We start from the raw sequence: 21,907 nt of genomic DNA, 5'->3' as shown, positions 1-21,907 counted from the left end.
AAGTAGTTTAGAGCCTAATGGAGAAAAAAACATGCAAACAGCTACATACAATTTATATAAATATCTGAAATAATCTCAGGGGAAAGACACTGGCATTAAGGGTCATCAGGAAAGGGTTCTTTCAGAAGGTAGGATTTTAGCTAAGACTTGAAAGAGGCCAAAGAACCCAGGGGTTGATGAAGAGGAAACACATTCCATACGTGGAAGAGAGCCATAGAAGATGCCTGGAGTGGGCAGATGGAGCTTCTTCTTAGAGGAGCAGCAAGGAAGGATAGTGTCAAATGCAGATACTCCTGAGTTGGCTTTCAGTCTTGTGAGACTTTTTTCATATAATAGAAAGAACACTGGGTTTGGGGTCTGGGAGGTTTGAATCCTTGCTGTTATTTACCTGTATGACATGATGTAAGCCTCTTAACCTCTCTGGCCCTTCGTTTTTACATATGTAAAATGAAGGAAAAGAAACTTTCTGGAGCCTAGCAATGGGAGAATGTGTAGCTGGGCAGTCCCAGCATGGCAATATGTGATTACTTGAGAAGCAAGTTCAAGTAATAGGCTCTGAAGCCAAGGGGTATTGAATTTTTAGTTTTATTATAGAGTTCTTCCAGCTAACAGGAAAACTTCAACTGAATTCATTAATACCTTCCTTATCATTAGGATGGAGAACGATGTAGTGCAAATAGAACTAAAGGAGGAGTCAGACTGGGATTTCAGTTACAGTTTTGTAATGTAACTTATTAGCTTTGTGACTTTGGGCAAGTCACCTAAATTCTTGGAACTTATAGTACATTAGAGGATATAACATTTGCTACGTTCTACTGTGTTGTGCCAGTGGACACACATGTAAATATAACAAGTTGATATGTGATAAACACTTAAGGAGACGTATAAGGTGCTATCAGACTGAAGAAGAAATCTTTTCCCCTGGTAGGGATCAGGGTAAGCTTCGTGGAGGAGGTAGCATTTGAGCCAAGTCTTCAAAAATGGGTAGGATATCCCCTGATAGAAATGAGGGCAATTCAGGAGTTGGATATCAGTGTGTTCAAAGACCCGGGCAGGAAAATGTGGACCATATTTGGAGAAATGTGAATAGTTCAGTTAACTAAAGCACACAGTAAGTGATGAGATGTAGGATAAGAAAAGTCCAGAAAGATATAAGGCAGCTTTCATTATGGAAAGCCTTGGGTACCCGAATAAGGAGTCTTGTAGACTGTGGAAGATTGTTGAAGGCTTCTGGGTAAAGGAGGGACAGGATCAGAGAGGCATAGTAGTATGAGAGAGTTTAGAGGAGGAGAGAGTCTAGAGTATTGAAATTATAAGGACCTGAACTAGCATGGCAGCTATAGGTATAAATGAGGAATTGAAAATTCTGTGATTTTTTGGGCCTTTATGTCTTTGTTTATGTTTATAGGTTTGAGCGTTGATCGTCCTTGTGCCAGAGCTATGAAAATTGACTGCCCATATCCTCTGTCCCAGATCACATCTCGAAATAATGTGGTATGGGCATTAACTGAACAAAGGGCACTTCTGTATCGAGAGGGAGTGAGCAGCTTTTGTCCTGAAGGGGAACAATGGAAATGTGACATTATAAGGTAATAAGATACTGGTAAGGGAATCCTTTAAAAATTGGATTGCCAGATAGAAAACTGTTGTGTATTCATGTGCAATCCAGTGTATTGAAACTTTCTGTCTGAGATGCTGTATAATTAGCTTGGATAGAAAGAAATCCAGGATCTGACTTCTTTATTCCCAAAGATTTCCTTTTCCACATTTAGGAAAACAGAATCCACATTAGTCAGGAGCAGATTGTCAATTTTCATTTCATGATGTTAAAATTAGCCTTTATACTTGACACTTAATTGACACTCAAAATATTTCTTATTGTTTCCACCAAATAAGGTTACTGGTATGAATGTGTTTACAGTTTTAAGAAAAACTAGACAGAGATGTTGTTTTGAACATCCCTGGAGTGCTGAATTGTCCTTTTTTTCTGAGTTGTTATGATGTGTTACAAAAGAGTGAGAACTTAAGGAGCCTTTGCTGCTCTTCTGTCATATCACACCCTTCCTCTCACTCCTCTTTTGTGTGGTGAAGTCAAACTCTAGGTCCTCCTTATGTTATGGAGGTGACCTCAGGTTCTCAGAGCCATGTATTCTGCTGTATGATGATGGAGTACAAATTTCCAAACCCCCCACTTTCTTGAAGGCTGATTGTTAGTTCCTTAAGGGTGGTACTAAGCCTTGGTCATTTTATTCAGTGGACATTTAATTATTGAATGGCAAATATTGGAAATGTGAATATCTAATCTAGTTATTTGGGGTATTTTTTTCTTTGATTTTTAATGCCTGCAGTGAAAGGCAAGCTTTGGAACCTGTATGTATAACTCTTGGAGATCAACAAACCATATGGGCTTTGGACATCCATGGAAATCTCTGGTTCAGAACTGGTGTTGTTTCCAAGAAACCTCAAGGAGATGATGACCATTGGTGGCAAGTAGGCATTCAGCTATCAATAAGAGCCAGTATCCATCCATAGGTAGTCTCAAGACATATATCTCTCTCTCTCTCTCTCTCTCTCTCCATTAAAAGCATCATAAGATTTTCATCATTGGAAAGACAGCTTGGAAATCCTACTTTAATTCAATAAAGTGGGCTTTATTTTTCCATTTCAGAAATGTTCTAGTGTGTGTAATATTAATATAAATAAACCTAGCAGCATGAACATATAATAAATAATGATGCTTATGTCTGTGGAAATACATTAAGGGAAAGAACAGTAGGTGTATATAGTGCTAAACCACATTTAAGTTCGTGTGTCTTTATTTATTTAGAGAATTTGTTTGAGAAGGAAATTTTAAGGGAAGAAATAATTTTTTTTTCTAAATGCTCCCAGATAGCAGATGTTTTGCACCTTAAAAGAAATTTTTCTTATGACTATCCCAGTTATTTCTTTTTTCTTTTTCTTCTTTTTAAAATTTTTTGTGTGTGGGGCAATGAGGGCTAAGTGACTTGCCCAGGGTCACACAGCTAGTAAGTGTCAAGTGTCTGAGGCCAGATTTGGACTCAGGTCCTACTGAATCTAGGGCCGGTGCTCTATCCACTGTGCCACCTAGCTACCCTTTATCCCAGTTATTTCTTGTGTGACTTAGCCCTTGAGTGACTTAGAGTTTACCCTCAAAGGAAATTATATCCCTTTCCTTTCTTTCCTCTTCCACCTCCACATAGATACATGCTTTGGTTGCTTCCAGTGTTGATGTAATTTTGTTGCCAGTCACCAAGGATCTACTGTAAAAGTTAATAAGAGGTGACACTGAAAATGAAGCTTTGGAATATGTCATATTTTCAGTTTCAAGTTTTTTCACTATTGCCTTAGACTTGTGTTTACACAGGCAGTTATACTGCTTATTTTTTAAGCAGTTCTAGGTCCTTGATGTGAGCAAAGGCCTTTTTTTTGGCCTGAGGGTCATTATTTGTCAATGGTGACCTTTGTAGTCCCTCCTAGCTCTAAATGAATGATGACAATTAGAATGCAGAAAAAGAAGGTTTGTGTGGTCTTTAATAAAGATTAAACTCTTTTTTTGCTGAATCAGAAGAATAGAGGTTTTTCTATTGTCTGTGTTTTATGATTTACATAGAAATATCTGTGGGCAAAACATTCTGGGGTAACAAGAGTGTCCACTATATAATATTATCTGTTTATATATTTTACCAAGCACTCATTTTTTACTGTATGCAACCTCAATGACTCTTTGTATAACCTATTATCTTATGGTCAGGCCTCACTAGAAATGACCAATTTTGAAAAGAATTTTTACCAAATGCTACAGTGATTCTCTTCATTTGATTAAGATACCAGATGCCTTCCAGCCAAACTGACCAGTTTGTTCTTCTTCACATTTATTGTTCTGTTTCCCACTTCCATACCTTTTCTTCATGTACACTCCCTCTTCACCTCTTCTACCACTGGAAGGAATCCCTAGCTTCTTTCAAGGCTCAGTTCATATGTCTTTCCTGATTCCCCCTAGTTTTTAGAACTTTCTCCTTCCTCAAATGACCATGAATGAACTTATCTTATTTACATGTTGTTTTTTCCCCTGTAAAAAGAAGATCAAGTCATGAAGGGCAGGGGAAGTAATTTTCTTTTTGTTTTTGTTTTCCCAACACATAGCACACATTTATCTATAATAGATGCTTAATGAACTCTTTTTGGATTGAATTGAATAGACTAACATAGTGACTCAAACTTTTTGTTTTTGGGTCCCTTTTACACTCTTTTTTCTTTTCCTTTTTTCTTTCTTTTTTGGCAGAGCAATGAGGGTTAAGTGACTTGCCCAGGGTCACACAGCTAGTAAGTGTCAAGTGTCTGAGGGCAGATGTGAACTCAGATCCTCCTGAATCCAGGGCCGGTGCTTTATCCACTGTGCTACCTAGTTTCCCCCCTCCCTTTTACACTCTAAGAAATTATTGAGCCCCATCCCAAGAGCTTTTGTTTTATGTGTTGTATCTATATCTTATATTCAGAATAAAACATCTTAGTCTTATAAAAATAGTTTTGACTTTGCAAATTCCCTCAAATGGTCTTATGGACCCTCAGGAGTCTCTGAACTACATTTCAAGAACTGTGGGGAATTGCATATGTATAACCTATACTGATTGCTTGCACCTTGGGGAGGGGAGGGAGGGAGGGAGGGAGGGAGGGAGGGAATGAGAGAGGGATAGAATTTGGAACTCAAAACTTTAAAGAAAGAAAGAAAGAACTGAGGGGCCCAGGAGGTAAGCATTTGACCCAGATCATTAAGGGAATTTGAAAATAGAAATTCAGAGAGATGGATGTGGACGAGGAACTAACCATAGAACTAACGATTGTACCAGTGAACTCCTGACTGTCATATTCTGTGCTGTGCTCTCTAGGTAAGCATCACAGATTATGTGGTGTTTGACCAGTGCAGCTTGTTCCAGACAATAATTCATGCCACACACACGGTGGCAACAGCTGCACAGGCTCCTGTGGAGAAGGTGGCAGACAAACTTCGAATGGCATTTTGGTCCCAGCAGCTTCAGTGTCAGCCAAGCCTGCTTGGTGTCAACAATAGTGGTGTTTGGATCTCATCAGGCAAGAATGAATTCCATGTAGCAAAAGGAAGTCTAGTAGGTTAGTGGACTTTGTTATTATTATTATTATTCCTGTTGTTTAGTCTAAGAGTTAGCTTTATTCTAAAAGTAAATGCTGAAAGATAAGCTTTAAATCCTCAAATAAAAAAAATACATGATTTCAAGATGGTGGTTTGAGGACAAGTTAATGGAAAGGAGTCTTAAAGTTGTATTATTACTCTGTTTTTTAAAACCTGACATTCCTTTTTTTTGAAGCACCAGTATCATGATGTTAAGTGATGCATTACTATCAGAAATATAATGTTTAAAAAGTTCAAGAGACAATTTCTTGGTATTTTAATCATTTTATTAATGATGCTAGCATTTTTAATAAAAGGTTAGCCCCACTTGAATGCCAAAGATCATCATGACTATGAGCTTATGGCTCATATGCTCTTGCAAGAGGGGTGTTCCTGAGGGTGGCTATCAACTCTAACTGGTTAACAATGAGAGGTGGACTTTACAAAGAGAAGTGAGCTTATTCCAATGAGGACTAGAAAGACTGTGTTTATACACAGACCACTCCCAGCCTTGGACAATCTAGACAAAGAATCTATATCCAATGATCTATATCCAAGAATCTATACCCAAGCCTGAACTAGTTGGGCAGAATAGCAATACCTAGAATGAGGAGAATGTTAATCCTGTTTTCTATCAGCCCTGTCCTTGAGAGATTAGACAAGGAAATAAGACGGGGGTGGGGGGGGGGGAAGCTGGGGTTTCCCTAATATTAATAATTGGCTATCAATGTGAGAGAGTTATTTCTCTCAGAAACGTATTATATGTCATGAATAGAGCAACTCTAAGTGACCATTATATAATTTTTTTTGTTTATATAGAAAAAAATAAAATAAAAACCTCTTCCAGACTTCAAACTTTTAAAGATCCTAATGAGGTGGAATATTGTATCTCCAAGAGAAAAAATAGTGCCACTGTTTAAAATGGAATAATTTTTAAATGTTTTCCAGAGAGTTTTATAATTAAAATGTAGTCAGTCCATTTTCTATGAATGAATTGTCTACTTTGTGAATTTACCACAGTACTGAACCTAATTGTCACTCACCTTTCTTCTCCCTTGCTCTCAAAAAAGATGCATTCATAAACATCTTTGTGTGTTTCTGTTTTGATGTATTGTGAAGCAAAACAGACATAAAGCTTGAGATCCATTCTTCTATATTAGCTAGATAATCTGCAACTGACTATGAGAGGATCTGGTTAATTAAAAGCCAGATAAGAAAGGTAACCAAAATGATTCATTCTCTTAATTGTTTCTAGGGACATATTGGAATAATGTTGTTCCACGTGGTACTGCTTCAGCAACAAAATGGGTGTTTGTGTTGGCTTCTGCTGCTCCCACTAAAGAAGGTTGGTCAATTTTTGTTTAGTTAAGAGATTTATTTATTTATTTGTTTGTTTGTTTTTAGTGAGGCAATTGGGGTTAAGTGACTTGCCCAGGGTCACACAGCTAGTAAGTGTTAAGTGTCTGAGGCCAGATTTGAACTCAGGTACTCCTGACTCCAGGGCTGGTGCTCTATCCACTGTGCCATCTAGCTGCCCAGTTAAGAGATTTTAATGCATAGATCAATTGTATAAATGAGTTCAAGCCAAATTTTATTATTGTTTTTTACTTGTTAGTGAATGGTGTCATCTTGCAGTCATCTAAAGCACATAGGCAGATGTGATAATGCAGTTTTCAAATTATTATTATTATTATTAGCCATTGCCATGAGCAAAATATTACTAGCCACATGAAGCATTTTAGATTGGGTTCTCCAAAGGAGCCAGTGCTTGAGAAAAGATCAGTTTTCCTAAAGTATGTTTATGTCTAAAAGCATAGTATCCTTATCCCAAATACACAGGAACAGACGGAGTTTGTCTGAAGTAAGTGTCAGATGATTTTCAATGGCACACAAAAATACCCCTCAATAAAATTGAGGAGTATAGGTGACTTTTGTCCTTCTTAAGTCTTTTTGGGGGGTGGGTTGGGAAAATGAGGGTTAAGTGACTTGTCCAGGGTCACACAGCTAGTAAGTGTCAAGTGTCTGAGGACGGATTTAAACTCAGGTACTCCTGAATCTAGGGCTGGTGCTTTATCCACTGAGCCACCTAGCTGCCCCCCAAGTCTTTTTTTTTTTTTTGGGTATCACTTTTTCACCTCCTAACAGTCTCTAACACTTAACTTAAGCATCCAGTGCCTTTATTTTCCCTAATGTTATGACTTCCAGTCAGACCAGTCTCCCTAGAAATGTCCTTTGCATTCTTCTGACCTCTGAAATTCCTCTCTCATATCATAATCTCCTAACCTCTCATTTTCTTTCTCATTTCTAAACCTCTTCTCTATCCTTAGCATGACCTTCAATCTTTTACCCTTTCTGTTCTTTCATCCATTACTCTTGTTCTGCTGCACTTTCTTCTCTTCAGTCTTGACTCTGTGACTAATTCATCTTCTGATCCTTGCATCCCCCAATCTGCCTGCCCTTTTATCAGCCCCCCTCCCTTTCCTTTACCCTTTTCTTCCCTGCTTCTGCCCTCCCTTCTATTAGTGCCCCCCCTTTCCCCTTACCCTTTTACTTCCCTAAAGAATAAGCTAAATTTCTTTATCCAAATGAGCATATGTCATTCCCTCTTTGAACCAAATTCAATAAGAGTAAGGTTGAAACAATGCTCACCCCTCCCTTCTTTCCCTCTATTGTAATAGGTTTTTTTGTGCTTCTTCATATGATGTAATTAACACCTCCCCTTTCCTCTTCTCCCCATATACTCCTTTTTTCACCCCTTAATTTTCTTTATATCATCACATCAAAGATAATTTTTATTTATACCCTCTATGTATACTCCTGTCTGTCCAAATAGAGATACAGTTCTCAAGAGTATTATCTTCCCATTTACCTTTTTATACTTCTCTTGAGTCTAGTATGTTAAGATCACATTTTCTATTCAGTTTTGGTCTTTTCATGAGGAAATCTTGAAAGTCCCCTATTTCATTGAATGTCCATCTTTTCCCCTTAAAGACAATTCTCAGTTTTGCTAGGTAGTTGATTCTTGGTTGCAATCCAAGCTCCTTTGCCTCCTGGAATATCATATTCCAAGTCTTACGATGTTTAATCTTAATGTTGAAGCTGCCAGGTCCTGTTTAATCTTGACTATGGTTCCATGATATTTAAATTGTTTCTTTCTGGCTGCTTGCGGTATTTTCTCCTTCACCTGATAATTCTGGAATTTGGCTACACTCTTCCTTATAGTTTTCCTTTTGGGATCTCAGGAGGTGATAGGTAGATTCTTTCAATGATGATTTTATCCTCTGATTTTACAGTATTAGGGAAGTTCTCCTTGATTATTTCTTGGAATATGGTATCTAGACTCTTTTTTTCTGATCTTGGCTTTCAGGTAGTCAAAGAATTCTCAGATTATCTCTCCTGGATCTATTTTCCAGGTCAGTTGTCTTTCCAATGAGGTATTTTACATTTTCTTTTGATTCTGTTTGGTGGATCCCTGGTGTCTCATGGAGTCATTAGCTTCCATCTGTCCAATTCAAATTTTTAAGGCATTGTTTTCTTCAGTAAGATTTTTTTGTACCTCCTTTTTCATTTGGCCAAATGAATTTTTTAAGGAATTGTTTTCTTTAGTCAATCTTTGTGCTTCCCTTTCCAAGCTGTTGATTCTTTTTTCATAATCTTCTTGTGTAGCTTTCATTTCTTGCCCCATTTTTTCTTCTACCTCTCTCAAATCATCTTTTTTTTTTTCCCCAGAGCAATGAAGGTTAAGTGACTTGCCCAGGGTCACACAGCTAGTTAAGTGTCAAGTGTCTAAGGCTGGATTTGAACTCAGGTCCTCCTGAATCCTAGGCCAGTGCTTTATCAACTGTGCCACCTAGCTGCCCTACAATTGATTTTTTAAAATCCTTTTTTAGCTCTTCCAAGAAGGCTTTTTGGTCTTGAGACCAATTCATTTTCCCTCTTGAGGGTTCACATGTAGGCAATTTGAGAGTATTGTCTTCATCTGAGTTTGTGTTTTGTTCTTCCCTGTCTCCACAGAAGCTCTCAATGGTAAATGCCCTTTTCTGTTTCTTACTCATATTGTGGCTTTTTTTTTTAAGCTGAGGTCTGCTCCTAGGGTACAAGGGTAACCAGCCTCACCTCCTCCTTCTCGGCAAGAAATTTCATTTCCTATTTTACTGATAAAATAAAGGCTATTAACTTTTTGTTTTTTAGGCTGTTAACTTTTAGTGTCTTTTTTGTTCTTCATAAACTTTTCAAAACCCTTCTACTTGAACTCCTGGTTTGCTCCAATCTTTTGCCCCTTGTCTTGCCAGAGCTAACCTCTGTCCCCTACTTCTGCCTTTGGTTCTATTGTCTCCTATCTTTTTTGGGGGAACTTTTCTTTTTAGATCATTTTCTCTCTGTCTCATCTTCATTCTTTCCTTGTCCAGTGTCTTCTCCTTACTACCTACCAATATATCCATTTCTTCCCTATTGTTAAAATACCTATACTCTGCCCCCCCAAACTGTTGCTCAATATCTTCCCTTTACATTTTTTCTGCCTAAATCCTAGAAAGAGCTATTTCTACTTGTTACTTCCATTTCCTTGCCTACTATATGTTTTTTTATGTGTTTTCTTTTTATGATGAACTTGAACAACTAAAAAACATATTTCAGTATACAAAAAATAAAGAAGATAGGTGAAACTGAAGTTCTCGTGTATACTTTTTTTTTTTTGCAGGGCAATGGGGGGTTAATTGACTTGCCCAGGGCCGCCCCACTTGTGTAATACTTTTTTTAAAAGATGCCTATTGGGGCAGCTAGGTGGCGCAGTAGATAGAGCACTGGCCCTGGAGTCAGGAGTACCTGAGTTCAAATCCAGCCTCTTAACACTTACTAGCTGTGTGACCCTGGGCAAGTCACTTAACCCCAATTGCCTCACTAAAAAATAAAAAAATAAAATAAAATAAAAAGATGCCTATTAAACTTAAGATGGGAGTGACACAGTTGTCATTTGTGTCACCTGAATTTCTCTTTATTTTTTGTAATTATTAAATATTTTATTGATGCTCTTTCCTTCCTTTCCCTTCAGTTCTTTCCCTATCCTTCACTACCCACTAATTGACCCTTTTTGCCCCAAATAGATGTCTTCCCTTCAAAAAATTGAGTTTATTCCAGCAAATAGTTCTTCACATTGGCCATGTGTGAAAGTGAATGTTTTTTCTGTACCTCTAGTCCATCATGTTCCTGTCAAGAAGTAGCTGATATGCTTTATTATCAATCTTCTGAAGTTGTGATTAGTTTCTGCGTTGATTAAAATTGTGTAATCAAAGTTATTTTCTGCTACACCATTGTGGTCACAGAAATTGGTCTCCTGATTCTGTTCCTATCCCTCTCTCTTATTTCTTATAAGTCTTTACCTTGTTTCTCTGAATATCATATTTATCATTTCTTATTATATATTGTCATTATTTCTTATTGTGCATAGATTTCCACTCATAAAACCCAGTTTATTCATCTTTTTCCTAATTGATGGGTACCCACTTTGTTCCCAATTGTATGATACAATAAAAAGTATTGCTATAAATATTTTTTGTACTTATGGGTCCTTTCCCTCTGTCTTTGATTTCTTTGTGGTATATCCCCCCACTGAGTTCTCAGTCCCTTTTAATAAAGCTTTTAACCCTGATACTAGACTGAAGTTGCTCTTTCTAGAATTACTAACGATCTTTTAACTGCTAACTTCTCTGGCTCTTTGGATGCTGATTCTGGCTTTATTTGACTTGACCATTTCTGTGTCATCTGACACCATCAGTTACTCTCTCTTCTTGGCTAGTATTTCCTCCCTTGTCTTTCATGACATTATTCCCTCTTAGTTTTCTTCATACCTGTCTAGCTCTTATCAACTTTCTCTAAAGGATCATCATTTGTTTCCTACCCACTAAGCATGGGTGGCCTCAATACCCTGTCCTGATAACTCTTCATGTTACACATATTCTCTCAATGGTTTCACCAGTTCTTAATGTTAAATAGTTTATTAATACTCTCTTTAAAAACCTTGCTCTCACTGTCTAATGATCCTTTTGCCCATAATATTTATGTACAGCTAAGGAAAACAAATCAGTACATGAGCTGTTATTGAATATGAATGGTTTATTTTGCACTTTTAGTCTGACACCTCTCTGCTGAGAAGCAAGGGATGGGGAGAGATACCTACATCACTGGCATTCTTTTGAACTGATTATTGGTTACTTCATTGGTTAGAATTCTCAATTCTTCTGATATTTTATTAATTATATTATATATGTTATATTGTATTATGATGATAATAAGTCATATCATATTATTATATCTTCATATTAGTGTGTTCATCATATGAGTTGTTTTTCTGGTTTGTTTTTTTTTAACTTCACTCTGCATCAGTTCATATCAATCTTTCCAAGTTTATGAAACACCAGACTTCTCTGTCCATTTGCATCAGTCCATAATACAGTGCTTTCCAAATAGTGGGTGCTTAATAAATGTTAGTAAAATTGAATTTAATTAAACTGTATTTCCAGGGTTTTGTTTATGCTAAAAGGTATAAGAAATGTGAACAAGTTTGCAGAAAATAAAATATATTTCCCGCTAGGTAAATGGTTACACATATAAACAGGACATTTTTAAAAGAAGCTTAAGTTGTCAAGAACCACCTGAAAAACTTTGCTTTCTAATAAACAGAGAAATGGAAATCAAAGCAGCCCTTAAGATATCATTTTATGCCCATCAACTTGGCAAAGGTAGTTAAGACTAATAAAGTTCAATGCCAGTTGAACTGTGCAAAGACAGAATCTTTATTCCAATTGTAGTTTAGTTGTGAATTGGTGCAGTGTCTTTGGAAAGTAAAATGAAAAATGAGCAAAAAATTGTGTGTATCCTCTCAACAACATTAAGGATATTAAACAGAAATAGTCCTGGTACCTATAAACTGCCATAGTAAAATTATAAAGAACCTGTGTGTCCAGCGGTTAGGAAATGACTTGACAATGTGGTATGTGAGTGTATTGAGATATCATTATATCATAAATGACAAATGTGAATAATACAAAAGGGGAGAATGATATGAAATGATGTGGACTGAAGGAGGTAGAACCAAAAGACTGTACTCTAAAAACAAGAACAGCAACAAAATCCAGAAAAACTTAGAAAGAAGAAAACTAAACAGGAAATTTTAGTAACTCATTTTGATGTAGAGAGCCAGTCTCAGAGCCAAGAAGACCTGGCTTCAGTTTCTGCCTCTGACACACTTGGCTGTGTGAGGCCTTGGGCAAGTCATGTCACCTCTCAGGACTCCAGGCAGCTCCAAGACTAAGTTGAAGAAGAGGTTCCAACCTACTATACCATTGTAATGCTAGGCCCAAACTCACATAAATCATCAACATATCTATATATTACCAACAAAGTCCAGCAGCAACAGATAGAAAGAGAAGTTCCATTTAAAATAACTAGACAAGGGGCAGCTAGGTGGTGCAGTGGATAGAGCACTGGCCCTGGAATCAGGAGGACCTGAGTTCAAATCTGGCCTCAGACACTTAACACTTACTAGCTGTGTGACCCTGGGCAAGTCACTTAATCCCAATTGCCTCACCCCCCCCCCAAATAAATAAAAATGAAGAATAGATTCTAAAATAACTAGACAATATAAAATACTTGGGAGTCTCTCTGCCAGGACTAACCCAGGAACTATATGAACACAACTATAAAATACTTCTCACACAAATAAAGTCAGATCTAAACAATTGGAAAAATATTAATTGCTCGTGGGTAGGATGAGCCAACATAATAAAAATGACAAGACTACCTAAATTTATTTATTTAGTGACATCAATCAAACTATTCAAAAATTATTTTTTACATGTAGAAAAAATAATAACAAGATTTTATCTGGAAGAACAAAAGCTCAAGGATTTCAAGGGAATCTGAAAAAATGTGAAAGAAGTTGGTCTAGCCCTATCAGATCTCAAACTGTATTACAAAGCAGTAATTATCGGGGGCAGCTAGATGGCACAGTAGATAAAGCACTGGCCCTGGATTCAGGAGGACCTGAGTTCAAATCCAGCCCCAGACACTTGACACTTAATAGCTGTGTGACCCTGGGCAAGTCACTTAACCCTCATTGCCCCGAAAAAAATAAAGCAGTAATTATCAAAACAGTCTGGTACTGGCTAAGAAATAGAGTGGTGGAATAGATTAGGTATGGATTATACTATAGTAAATGACTATAATAATCTAGCATATGATAAACCCAAAGAGTCAAGCTTTTAGAACAAAAACTCATTATTTGACAAAAACTGCTGGGAAAACTGGAAAACAGTATGGCAGGAACTAGGTATAGAACAACATCTCACACTGTATTCCAAAATAGGGTCAAAATTGGTACATGACTTACACATAAAAGGTGATACCGCTAGCAAATCAAGAGATCATGGAATAGTTTTTCTGTCAGATTTATGGACAGAGGAAGAATTTAGGACCAAAGAAAATAGAGTATTACAAAATGTTTTTTTTGGGGGGGTTGTTTTTTTGTTTTTTTTTTGTTTGTTTTTTTCGGGGCAGTGAGGGTTAAGTGACTTGCCTAAGGTCACACAGCTAGTTAGTGTCAAGTGTCTGAGACCAGATTTGAACTCAGGTCATCCTGAGTCCAGGACCAGTGCTTTATCCACTTCACCACCTAGCTGCCCCCACAAAATGTAAAATAGATAATTCTGATTATATAAAATTAAAAAGCTTTGTACAAACAAAACCAATGCAACCAAAATTATAAGGAAAGCAGAAAACTGGGAAAGAATTTTTGCAGAAGTATCTCTGATAAAGCCCTCATTTCTCAAATATATAGAGAACTGAGCCAAATTTATAAGAATACAAGTCATTTCTCAATTGTTAAATGGTGAAAGGATATGAACAGGCAGTTTTCAGACAAATCAATGCTATCTATAGTCGTGAAAAAAATGCTCTAAATCACTATTGATCAGTGCAATGCAAATTAAAATAAGTCTGAGGTACCACCTCATATCTATCAGAGTGTTTAATGTGACTAGTAATGAAAATGTTGGATGTTGGAGGGGATATGGGGAAACTGGTATGCTAATCCATTGTTGGTGGAGTTGGAAACAGATCTGGCCTTTCTGGAGGATGATTTAGAACTACTTCTAAAGGGCTATAAAACTATGCATACCCTTTAATCCAGCTATACTACTGCTAGGTTTATATCCCAAAGACATCCCAAAAAGGGGGAAAGGACTTATTTGTACAAAAATATTTATAGCAACTCTTTCTGTAGTGGCTAAGAATTGGATGCCCATCAACTGGTGAATGGCTAAATAAGCTGTGGTATATGACAGTGATGGAATATTATTGTGATAATAAGAAATGACAAGCAGTATGATTTCAGGAAAATCTAGATAGACTTACATGAACTGAGGTATATAGCAAAGTGAACACTTTACACAGTGACAACAATATTGTTTGCTGAAGAACTGTGAGTGACTTAACTATTCTCAGCAATACAATCCAAGACAATTCCAAAGGACTAATGATGAAGCATACTATCCACCTCCAGAGAAAGAAATTATATTGATTGAACACAGACTGAAACATACTATTTTTCATTTTCTTTAATTTTTTTGTTCCAATCTTCTTATACAAAATGACTAATATGGAAATGGTTTACATAATTGCACATGTAGAACCTATATCTGATTGCTTGCCACCTCAGGGAGAGGGTAAGGGAGGGAAAAAGAGATAAAATTTGGAACACTCAACTTTGAATAAAAATGTTTATTTTTTAAAAAGGAATAAATATGAAGAAGCATGAGAAGACAAAAAAAAAAGTAATGGTAGGCCCCATCCTATCTGTATGACCTTTTGTGTGTAGATTTTTCTATATCTGATTGCTGCTGCCATTTGTTATTATTTTTTCTTGTTAAAATTAATATGCACATTTTAACACTAATAAAGGAAGTCGTTTCATGTATAGTCTTAAAATATTCTTGTGTATTTGAATGTGTTTGATAATTATTAAGTTTATAAAAAGAAATTTTAAAATTTCTTGGCTAAGCCCTTTTAACAAATATTATCTTCTTATCATAACAGTTCTGGGAGATAGATGTTATTATTCCTATTTTACAATTGAGGAAACCAAGGCAAACAGTTTAAGTTACTTGTCTATTCCTTTGCAGAGATAGGAGATCCACAGATATGGTACACTGCATATATATTTTCAGACTTTATTTGATATTTTGACTGGTTTTGCTGGGTTTTTTCTTCCATTCTTTTTTCTCTTAAAAAAAAGGATTTGTTCTCTTTTTATTTAAAAAACAAAAGGATTTGTTATATGGGATGGCTTTCTGGGAAAGGGTAGGCAGAAGGATACTGGGATAAATTTTGGTGGTATAATAAACAAAAGATATCAACAAAATTAATTTTAATAAAAGATGAGTCCCTCCCCTCATGATAATTTAATCATGTAATCAAATAATTAGAATTCAAGATAATGCATGATAAATTCAATGGAGAGGTACCAAAAAAACAAACAAAGCCCTCTCTGAGATATAAAGGATGAAAGGGCCTTGTCTTTTGTGACTTGTTATATCAGTTCAATTTATGCCCATTGTTTCAAATGGACTCTGTATTTGAGTTTGAGTGAGCTAACCCACAGAAACATAATAAGCAATAGAAGTCATCAAACTTGTGTTTTAGTCAGTAGCTCTTAGTTTGCTTAACATGTGAATAAAAGTAAAATGCTGCCTCATTCTACATTTAGGCCAGATGACTCACTGGTGAATGGTGCTTAACAACAAATGTGGTTATTTTTCCCCCTACAGGAAGCTTTTTGTGGCTGTGCCAGAGTGCCAAGGATCTGTTTTGTGTGAGTGACCAGAATCCACCGTTTCGTCCTTCTACAGTTCAGCTTCCTCCTGATACTGAAATGATAGCATACTCTGCCTGCCAGGATGCCATATGGGCCTTAGATAGCTTTGGACAAGTGTTTATCAGAACACTGTCCAAAAGCTGCCCAACAGGAATGCATTGGATGAGGCTGGACCTTTCTCAGCTAGGTATGACTGTTTCGTTATCTGCCTTTAAATTATGATTGAAATCATTTGCCATGCTGTAGACACAATTGGATATAGAGGAAAGAGTGCTGAACTTTGAATCAGGAGATCTAGGCTTAAATTTTGGCTCTGAAACTTCCTAGCTATTTGACACTAGCCAAGTTACTTCTCCTTATTTGTCTAAATAAAAAAAAAGAGAGAGAGAGTAGTCATATTTGTACCAACCTAATTCACTGGATGGTTTAGGGGAAGGCACTTTATAAAACCTTAAAATGTTAAACAAATGTCTGTTATTACTATAATTTTCCTGGACAAATCATGTTAACAGGTATTTATTAAATACTTTGTACCAAGTACTATGTAAAGTGGTAAAGATACAAAGGAAAGTAAAAAATACAGTTCCTATCCTCAGAGAGCATACAGTTTAATGGAGGATACATATAAATAACTAGGCACATACATACAAGGTATATTCAGATTAAATGTATAGTAGTCTCAAAAGGGAAGGCGCAAGCAACTAAAGAGACCAGGAAGGGCCTCTCTCAGAAAGTAGAATTGGAACTGAAGCCAGGGGAACTAAGAGGCAGAGGTAAGGAAGGATAGCTTTTCAGGCATGAGGGATGACCAGGATAAAGGCACAGAGATGAGAGGTGATGGAGTATCCTAAGTGCAGAGTAACAAGCAGGCCAGTGTAACTGATCATAGAGTGCTTAGAGGGTAGGAAAAGGTGGAAGAGGCCACATTATAGAGGAAAGGATGTAATATGTGATCCTGGGGGTCAGAAGGAGGCACCAGAGTTAATTGATTAGAGGGGGATAACATGGTTAGACCTATGCTTTGGGACACTCATTTTGGCAACTGAGTGGAGGATTGATTAGAGTGGGAAGAGACATGAAGCAGGGAAGGCAAAGGAGACTATTGCAAGTCCAAGTGGGAGAGACGATAAGGGCCTATAGTGGGGGATGGGCAGCGTGAGTGGAGAGAAGTGGACTATGTGAGAAATGTTGTGAAGGTAGAAACAACAACACTTAACAACAGATTGGATATGGGGGTGGGTGCAAGTGAGGAGTTGAGGAGGGCACAGGCTGTGAGTCTGATGAGTGTAGTATCCTCAGTAGTAATAGGGAAATTGGGAAGAGGAGAAGACTTAAGGGGAGAGAGAGTTCTGTTTTTGGAGTTTGAGATGCCTGTGGGACACCCAGTCGAGGATGTACAAAAGGCAATTCAGCATATAGAATTCCAAGTCCAGGAGTGAGACCAGGACTTGTGGTTTAGATTTGAAAATCTGTATAGAGATAAACCTATGGGAGTGGATGGGATTACCAAATGAGATACTATACAACAAAAAGAGAAAAGCATGGAGGACTGAACCCTGGGAGGCACTCATGGCTGAAGAATCAGCATAGGGGCCTGAGAAGAAATGACCAAATAGACCTCCTTATTCCACCTTATATTCTACTCCCAATGTAAAGACTGACAACAATTCACTTTATTACATTGCTTTATTTTTGTGAAATTTCTAAGTTTCTTAATTGTAAACATTTGTTAAATGTTCTCTCTGTGTCTTACCTGTTATAGCCCTTCATATTCTTGGAGGCCCGTGATTCTTCTCTTCTTTAGTGATCTCTTTGCCATCCTAATTTCCCTCTTTTAGATGCTTTCTAGATTACAAATGACCTTAAACTATGTTGCCCAGAACTGAACAGAATAATCCATATGTGGTCTGATGAAGGCAACTAATGGGTGAAGATTTTTAAGCAGAAGAATATGATAAAATTGTGTATTAGGAAGTTAAAGTCCAAACTAGCTTTTAAGGTCCTTTGCAGTGTTACTGTTACCTCTCTTTCCAAACTTATTGCCTATGACTCTTCTACATGTGCCTTATACTTTAGTCAAACTGAACTACTTACTATTTAACAAAAGAGCCCATTACCTTGTGTTCATGCTATATATCCCCTACCTAGAATGCCTTCCCTCACAACCTTACCTTATAAAATTCTACCCATCTTTCAAGTCCTACCTCAAATACCTCCTCCTCCAGGAAGTCTTCCCTGTAACTGCAGCAAGATATCTCTGTCTTTGTATTCACACAGGTTTGCAACCTCAGTTATCCTTAATTCCCCAATCTTAGCCTAAATATCTAGTCTATTGCCAAGTCTTCCCAATTCTAACTGCATAGCATCTCTCTCTCTCTCTCTCTCTCTCTCTCTCTCTCTCTCTCTCTTTTTTTATGGTGAGGCAATTGGGGTTAAGTGACTTGCCCAAGGTCACATAGCTAGTATGTGTCAAGTGTCCGAGGCTGGATTTGAACTCAGGTCCTACTGAATCCAGGGCTGGTGCTCTATCCACTGCACCGCCTAGCTGCCCCCATAGCATCTCTCTTATCCATCCTTTTCCCTGTACTCAACTAACCAATCTCTTACCTAGACTATTGCAGTGGCCTCCTGATTGTTCTCCCTGCCTTAAGTCTCTTTCCTTTCCAAGCTAACCTCTATACAGTGGCTAAAGTGATATTCCTAAAGCACAAATCTGACTATTGCTCCCCTACTCAAAAAGTCCAATCACTCCTTATTGCCAACCTAGCCATTCATCTGACAAACCTTGTTATTTCTATTTCTACGACATTTCTGCAATCATCTCATTTTCTCCACTTAGACAGCCACCACTCTAGGCCCTTGTTACCCCTCACCTACATAATTGCAATAGCCTCGAGTACTTCATTTCTCCATACTCTGAATCTATCCACACTACTGCTGAAGTCATTTGCCTAATGTGCAAGTAAGACTATTGCCACTTCCATCATCAAAAAACTCCAGTGTTTTCTCATGTCCTTGAGGATCAAATATAAATTCCTCTGTGGCTCTGTTTTTCTTTTTCTTTTTCTTTTTCAATTATTAGCTTGACAAACATGAATTAACCACATACAAAGAATAGATAGAGAGAATTGCATATGAAACTGGGAATCTATATTTATATACAGATTGTTTTTATAAGTACATAATGAATTCAGTGCTGTAATTCTAAAACTGCCCTGCTTGTCTTTATTTCCCTCTTCCTTCCAGTGTCTTCTGTGCATTTTAAAATGTTTCATTAATGTTAATTTTTCTTCTTTTAATCACTGATCACTATTCCCTGCTCTCTCTCTGTCACCTCTCCCCCCAGAATAAAAATCCTTTCTAGTAACAATAATTACCAATCATCAAGAATCATCAAAACAAATATACACATTACCCACATCTGAAAATAGATATTTCATTCTGCACCTATAGTCCATCACCTCCAAATGATGAGGAGATAAGCATGATTCAGAATCAGTCTTTTGAGTTGGTCATTGCATTGTTAAAGAATTCTGAAGTCTTTCAGAGTTGTTTTCCTTTATTACAGTGTTGTCATTTTATAAATTGTTTTCCTGGTTCTGCTTACTTCATTCTGCATCACTCCATACAAGTCTTCCCAGGTTTTTCTGGATCTTTTACTTTGTTCATTTCTCTCTTTTTTTCCTTTCTTTCCTTTTTTTGGTGCCCTTTGCTATTTTTAAAAATATTTTTTTAATTTGATCTTAACACTCACCAATAGACATGAACATTTCAATATACAAAATAGATATTTCAGTATGCAAAATATTCAAGCATTTCCACATGAAATATACAAAAATAGTATAGAAACTGAACACCTGCCACATAGCTTATTTTTAAAAAAAATATAAATCACATTTAAGAAGGTAGCAAGAACATTGCATTTCTTTTCTGGGTCCCTTTCTGAATTTCCTTCTGTGTATTTTAAAAAATGTTTCACTGACACTCTTTTCTTCTTTTTTAAATATCAGTATCACTGTTTATCACTTTCCTCTATAATATTGTCTCTCTAACCAAATCAAAATTCTTCCGCTTGTAAGAAATAATTATAGTCAGCCCAAACAGATTTGTGTTATAATGGTAGTATGTGAAAATGTATGTCTCATTCTGTAACTGTAGTCAAGCACTTCTCCACCAAGTGGTAGGAAGTGTGTTTTATCCATATGTCCAGGCATTGGCCAGGACTCATGATTGGTCACTGAAAAGAGTTGTTAAATCTTTCAAAAGTATTCTTTACAATGTTGTCATCATTACATTCATTATTCTCCTGGTTATGCTCATTTCCTCATTAGTTCATACTTTTGCATCACTTCATAGATATTTCCCAAGGTTTCTCTGAATTTGTCTTTCATTATTTATTGGAGCTTAATAATAGTTATATACCATAATTTGTTAAGCCATTTGATGGGCACTTGCTTTATTTTTAGTTCTTTCCTACTTCAAAAAGTGTTGATATTTTTTAAAATGTAGGACCTTTCTCTCTTCCATCTCTTTGGGATACATGCCTAGTGGTGGCATAGTTGTTTCAGAAGGTATACACAATTTATTAACTTTTGTTATATTCCAGAATGGCTAGACAAATTCATAGCTCCACCAACAGTGGATTAGGATGCTTGTCTTTCCATAGCCCCTCAATTGACATTTTACTTTATTTTTGTCATCTGACCATTTGATGTGGGGTAGCAGCTCAAAGATGTTTTAATTTGCATTTCTCTTTTTATTAGTCATTTGTTGATAGCATGTGTTTTTCAGAACTGCATTTGCATTTCCTTTGATGGCTCTTGTTCCTATATGTTTGAATTAGTCTTTCTCTTTGAAAGCCCTTCCTGATCAGACCTCAACCTACCTTATTAAACATTATTTCCCTTCCTACACTGTACGTTCTAGACAGAACATAATACTTCATTTCCTATCTCTCTATCTTTGCACTGGCTGTTACCCTTTGCCTGAATGGACTTCCTCCTCATCTGCGTGTCTTAGAATCTTGTTTCCTTCAAAACTCAGTGAATGTTTCACCTCATACATCAAGCCTTTCCTGATTCCCAGCAGCTAGTGCTCTCCCTCAAAAAAAAAAATGCCTTGTAAATATTTTGTAGCCATGTATATTAGTGCATATGTTCTCTCCAATAGAATATGAACTCCTTGAAAGTTGGGACTGTTTCATTTTTATCTTTATCCAGGGCTTACATACCAGTGCCTAACATGTAGGATGCATTTAATAAACGTTTGATTAATTCAGATGAAAGGTGACGAGGGATCAGAGAAGTTTTCATGGAGGAGATAACATTTGAGTTGAGCTTTATGGAACTGATAGAGATTGAACAGGCAAAATAAAACACATGAGCAAAATACATGTAGATAAATATAGGTAAAGCATGTGGCACATTCAGGGGACAGAAAGTAGACCAGCTTGACTGGAGCTAAGAATATTTAGTAGGCAGTAATTTAAGAAGGTGCAAAAAGAAGAGAATGCCATATTGTAGATTATCTTGAATGCCAGGCAGAGGAGTTTTAACTTTAATACAAAGGCAGTAGGGAGCTACTGAAAGTGACACGACTTTGATGGAAAGAAAGGCTATCTTGGAAGGCTATCTGTGGAAGAGAGGCTATCTTGGTGTAATGGTTTGAAGGACAGACTGGAGGATGAAGATGGAAAGAGCTATTATGGGTTAGGTTCTACTGAAGGCCTGAATTAGGGTGGTAGCAATGGGAATAGATTAAAAAATTCTTCAAATAAGTTTTATGGATGCTGCCTTTTTAATGTCATTTTTAAATGAATGTTTTCTTTAAAATATTTAGACATTTAATATTTTTCATCCTTTTTCCCTCCCCCA

At 36.8% G+C, this 21,907-nt stretch overlaps 1 protein-coding gene across 1 annotated transcript in view; it reads left to right on the top strand.

The window, feature by feature from the left end:
* Positions 1-21,907, top strand: part of TECPR2 (tectonin beta-propeller repeat containing 2) — a 158,528-nt gene that overhangs the window by 79,501 nt on the left and 57,120 nt on the right. The window contains exons 12-16 of the mRNA XM_043981322.1: positions 1,409-1,589; positions 2,349-2,490; positions 4,908-5,148; positions 6,423-6,512; positions 15,988-16,221. Of these exons, the coding sequence (XP_043837257.1) occupies positions 1,409-1,589; positions 2,349-2,490; positions 4,908-5,148; positions 6,423-6,512; positions 15,988-16,221 (888 nt within the window). The remainder of the gene's footprint in view (positions 1-1,408; positions 1,590-2,348; positions 2,491-4,907; positions 5,149-6,422; positions 6,513-15,987; positions 16,222-21,907) is intronic.

This window comes from Dromiciops gliroides, chromosome 2 (genome assembly GCF_019393635.1).
Source record: "Dromiciops gliroides isolate mDroGli1 chromosome 2, mDroGli1.pri, whole genome shotgun sequence".
NCBI classification, from domain to species: Eukaryota; Metazoa; Chordata; class Mammalia; order Microbiotheria; family Microbiotheriidae; genus Dromiciops; species Dromiciops gliroides.
Note: the sequence above shows the minus strand (reverse complement) of the source record. Positions and strands in the feature narration are given on the sequence as shown.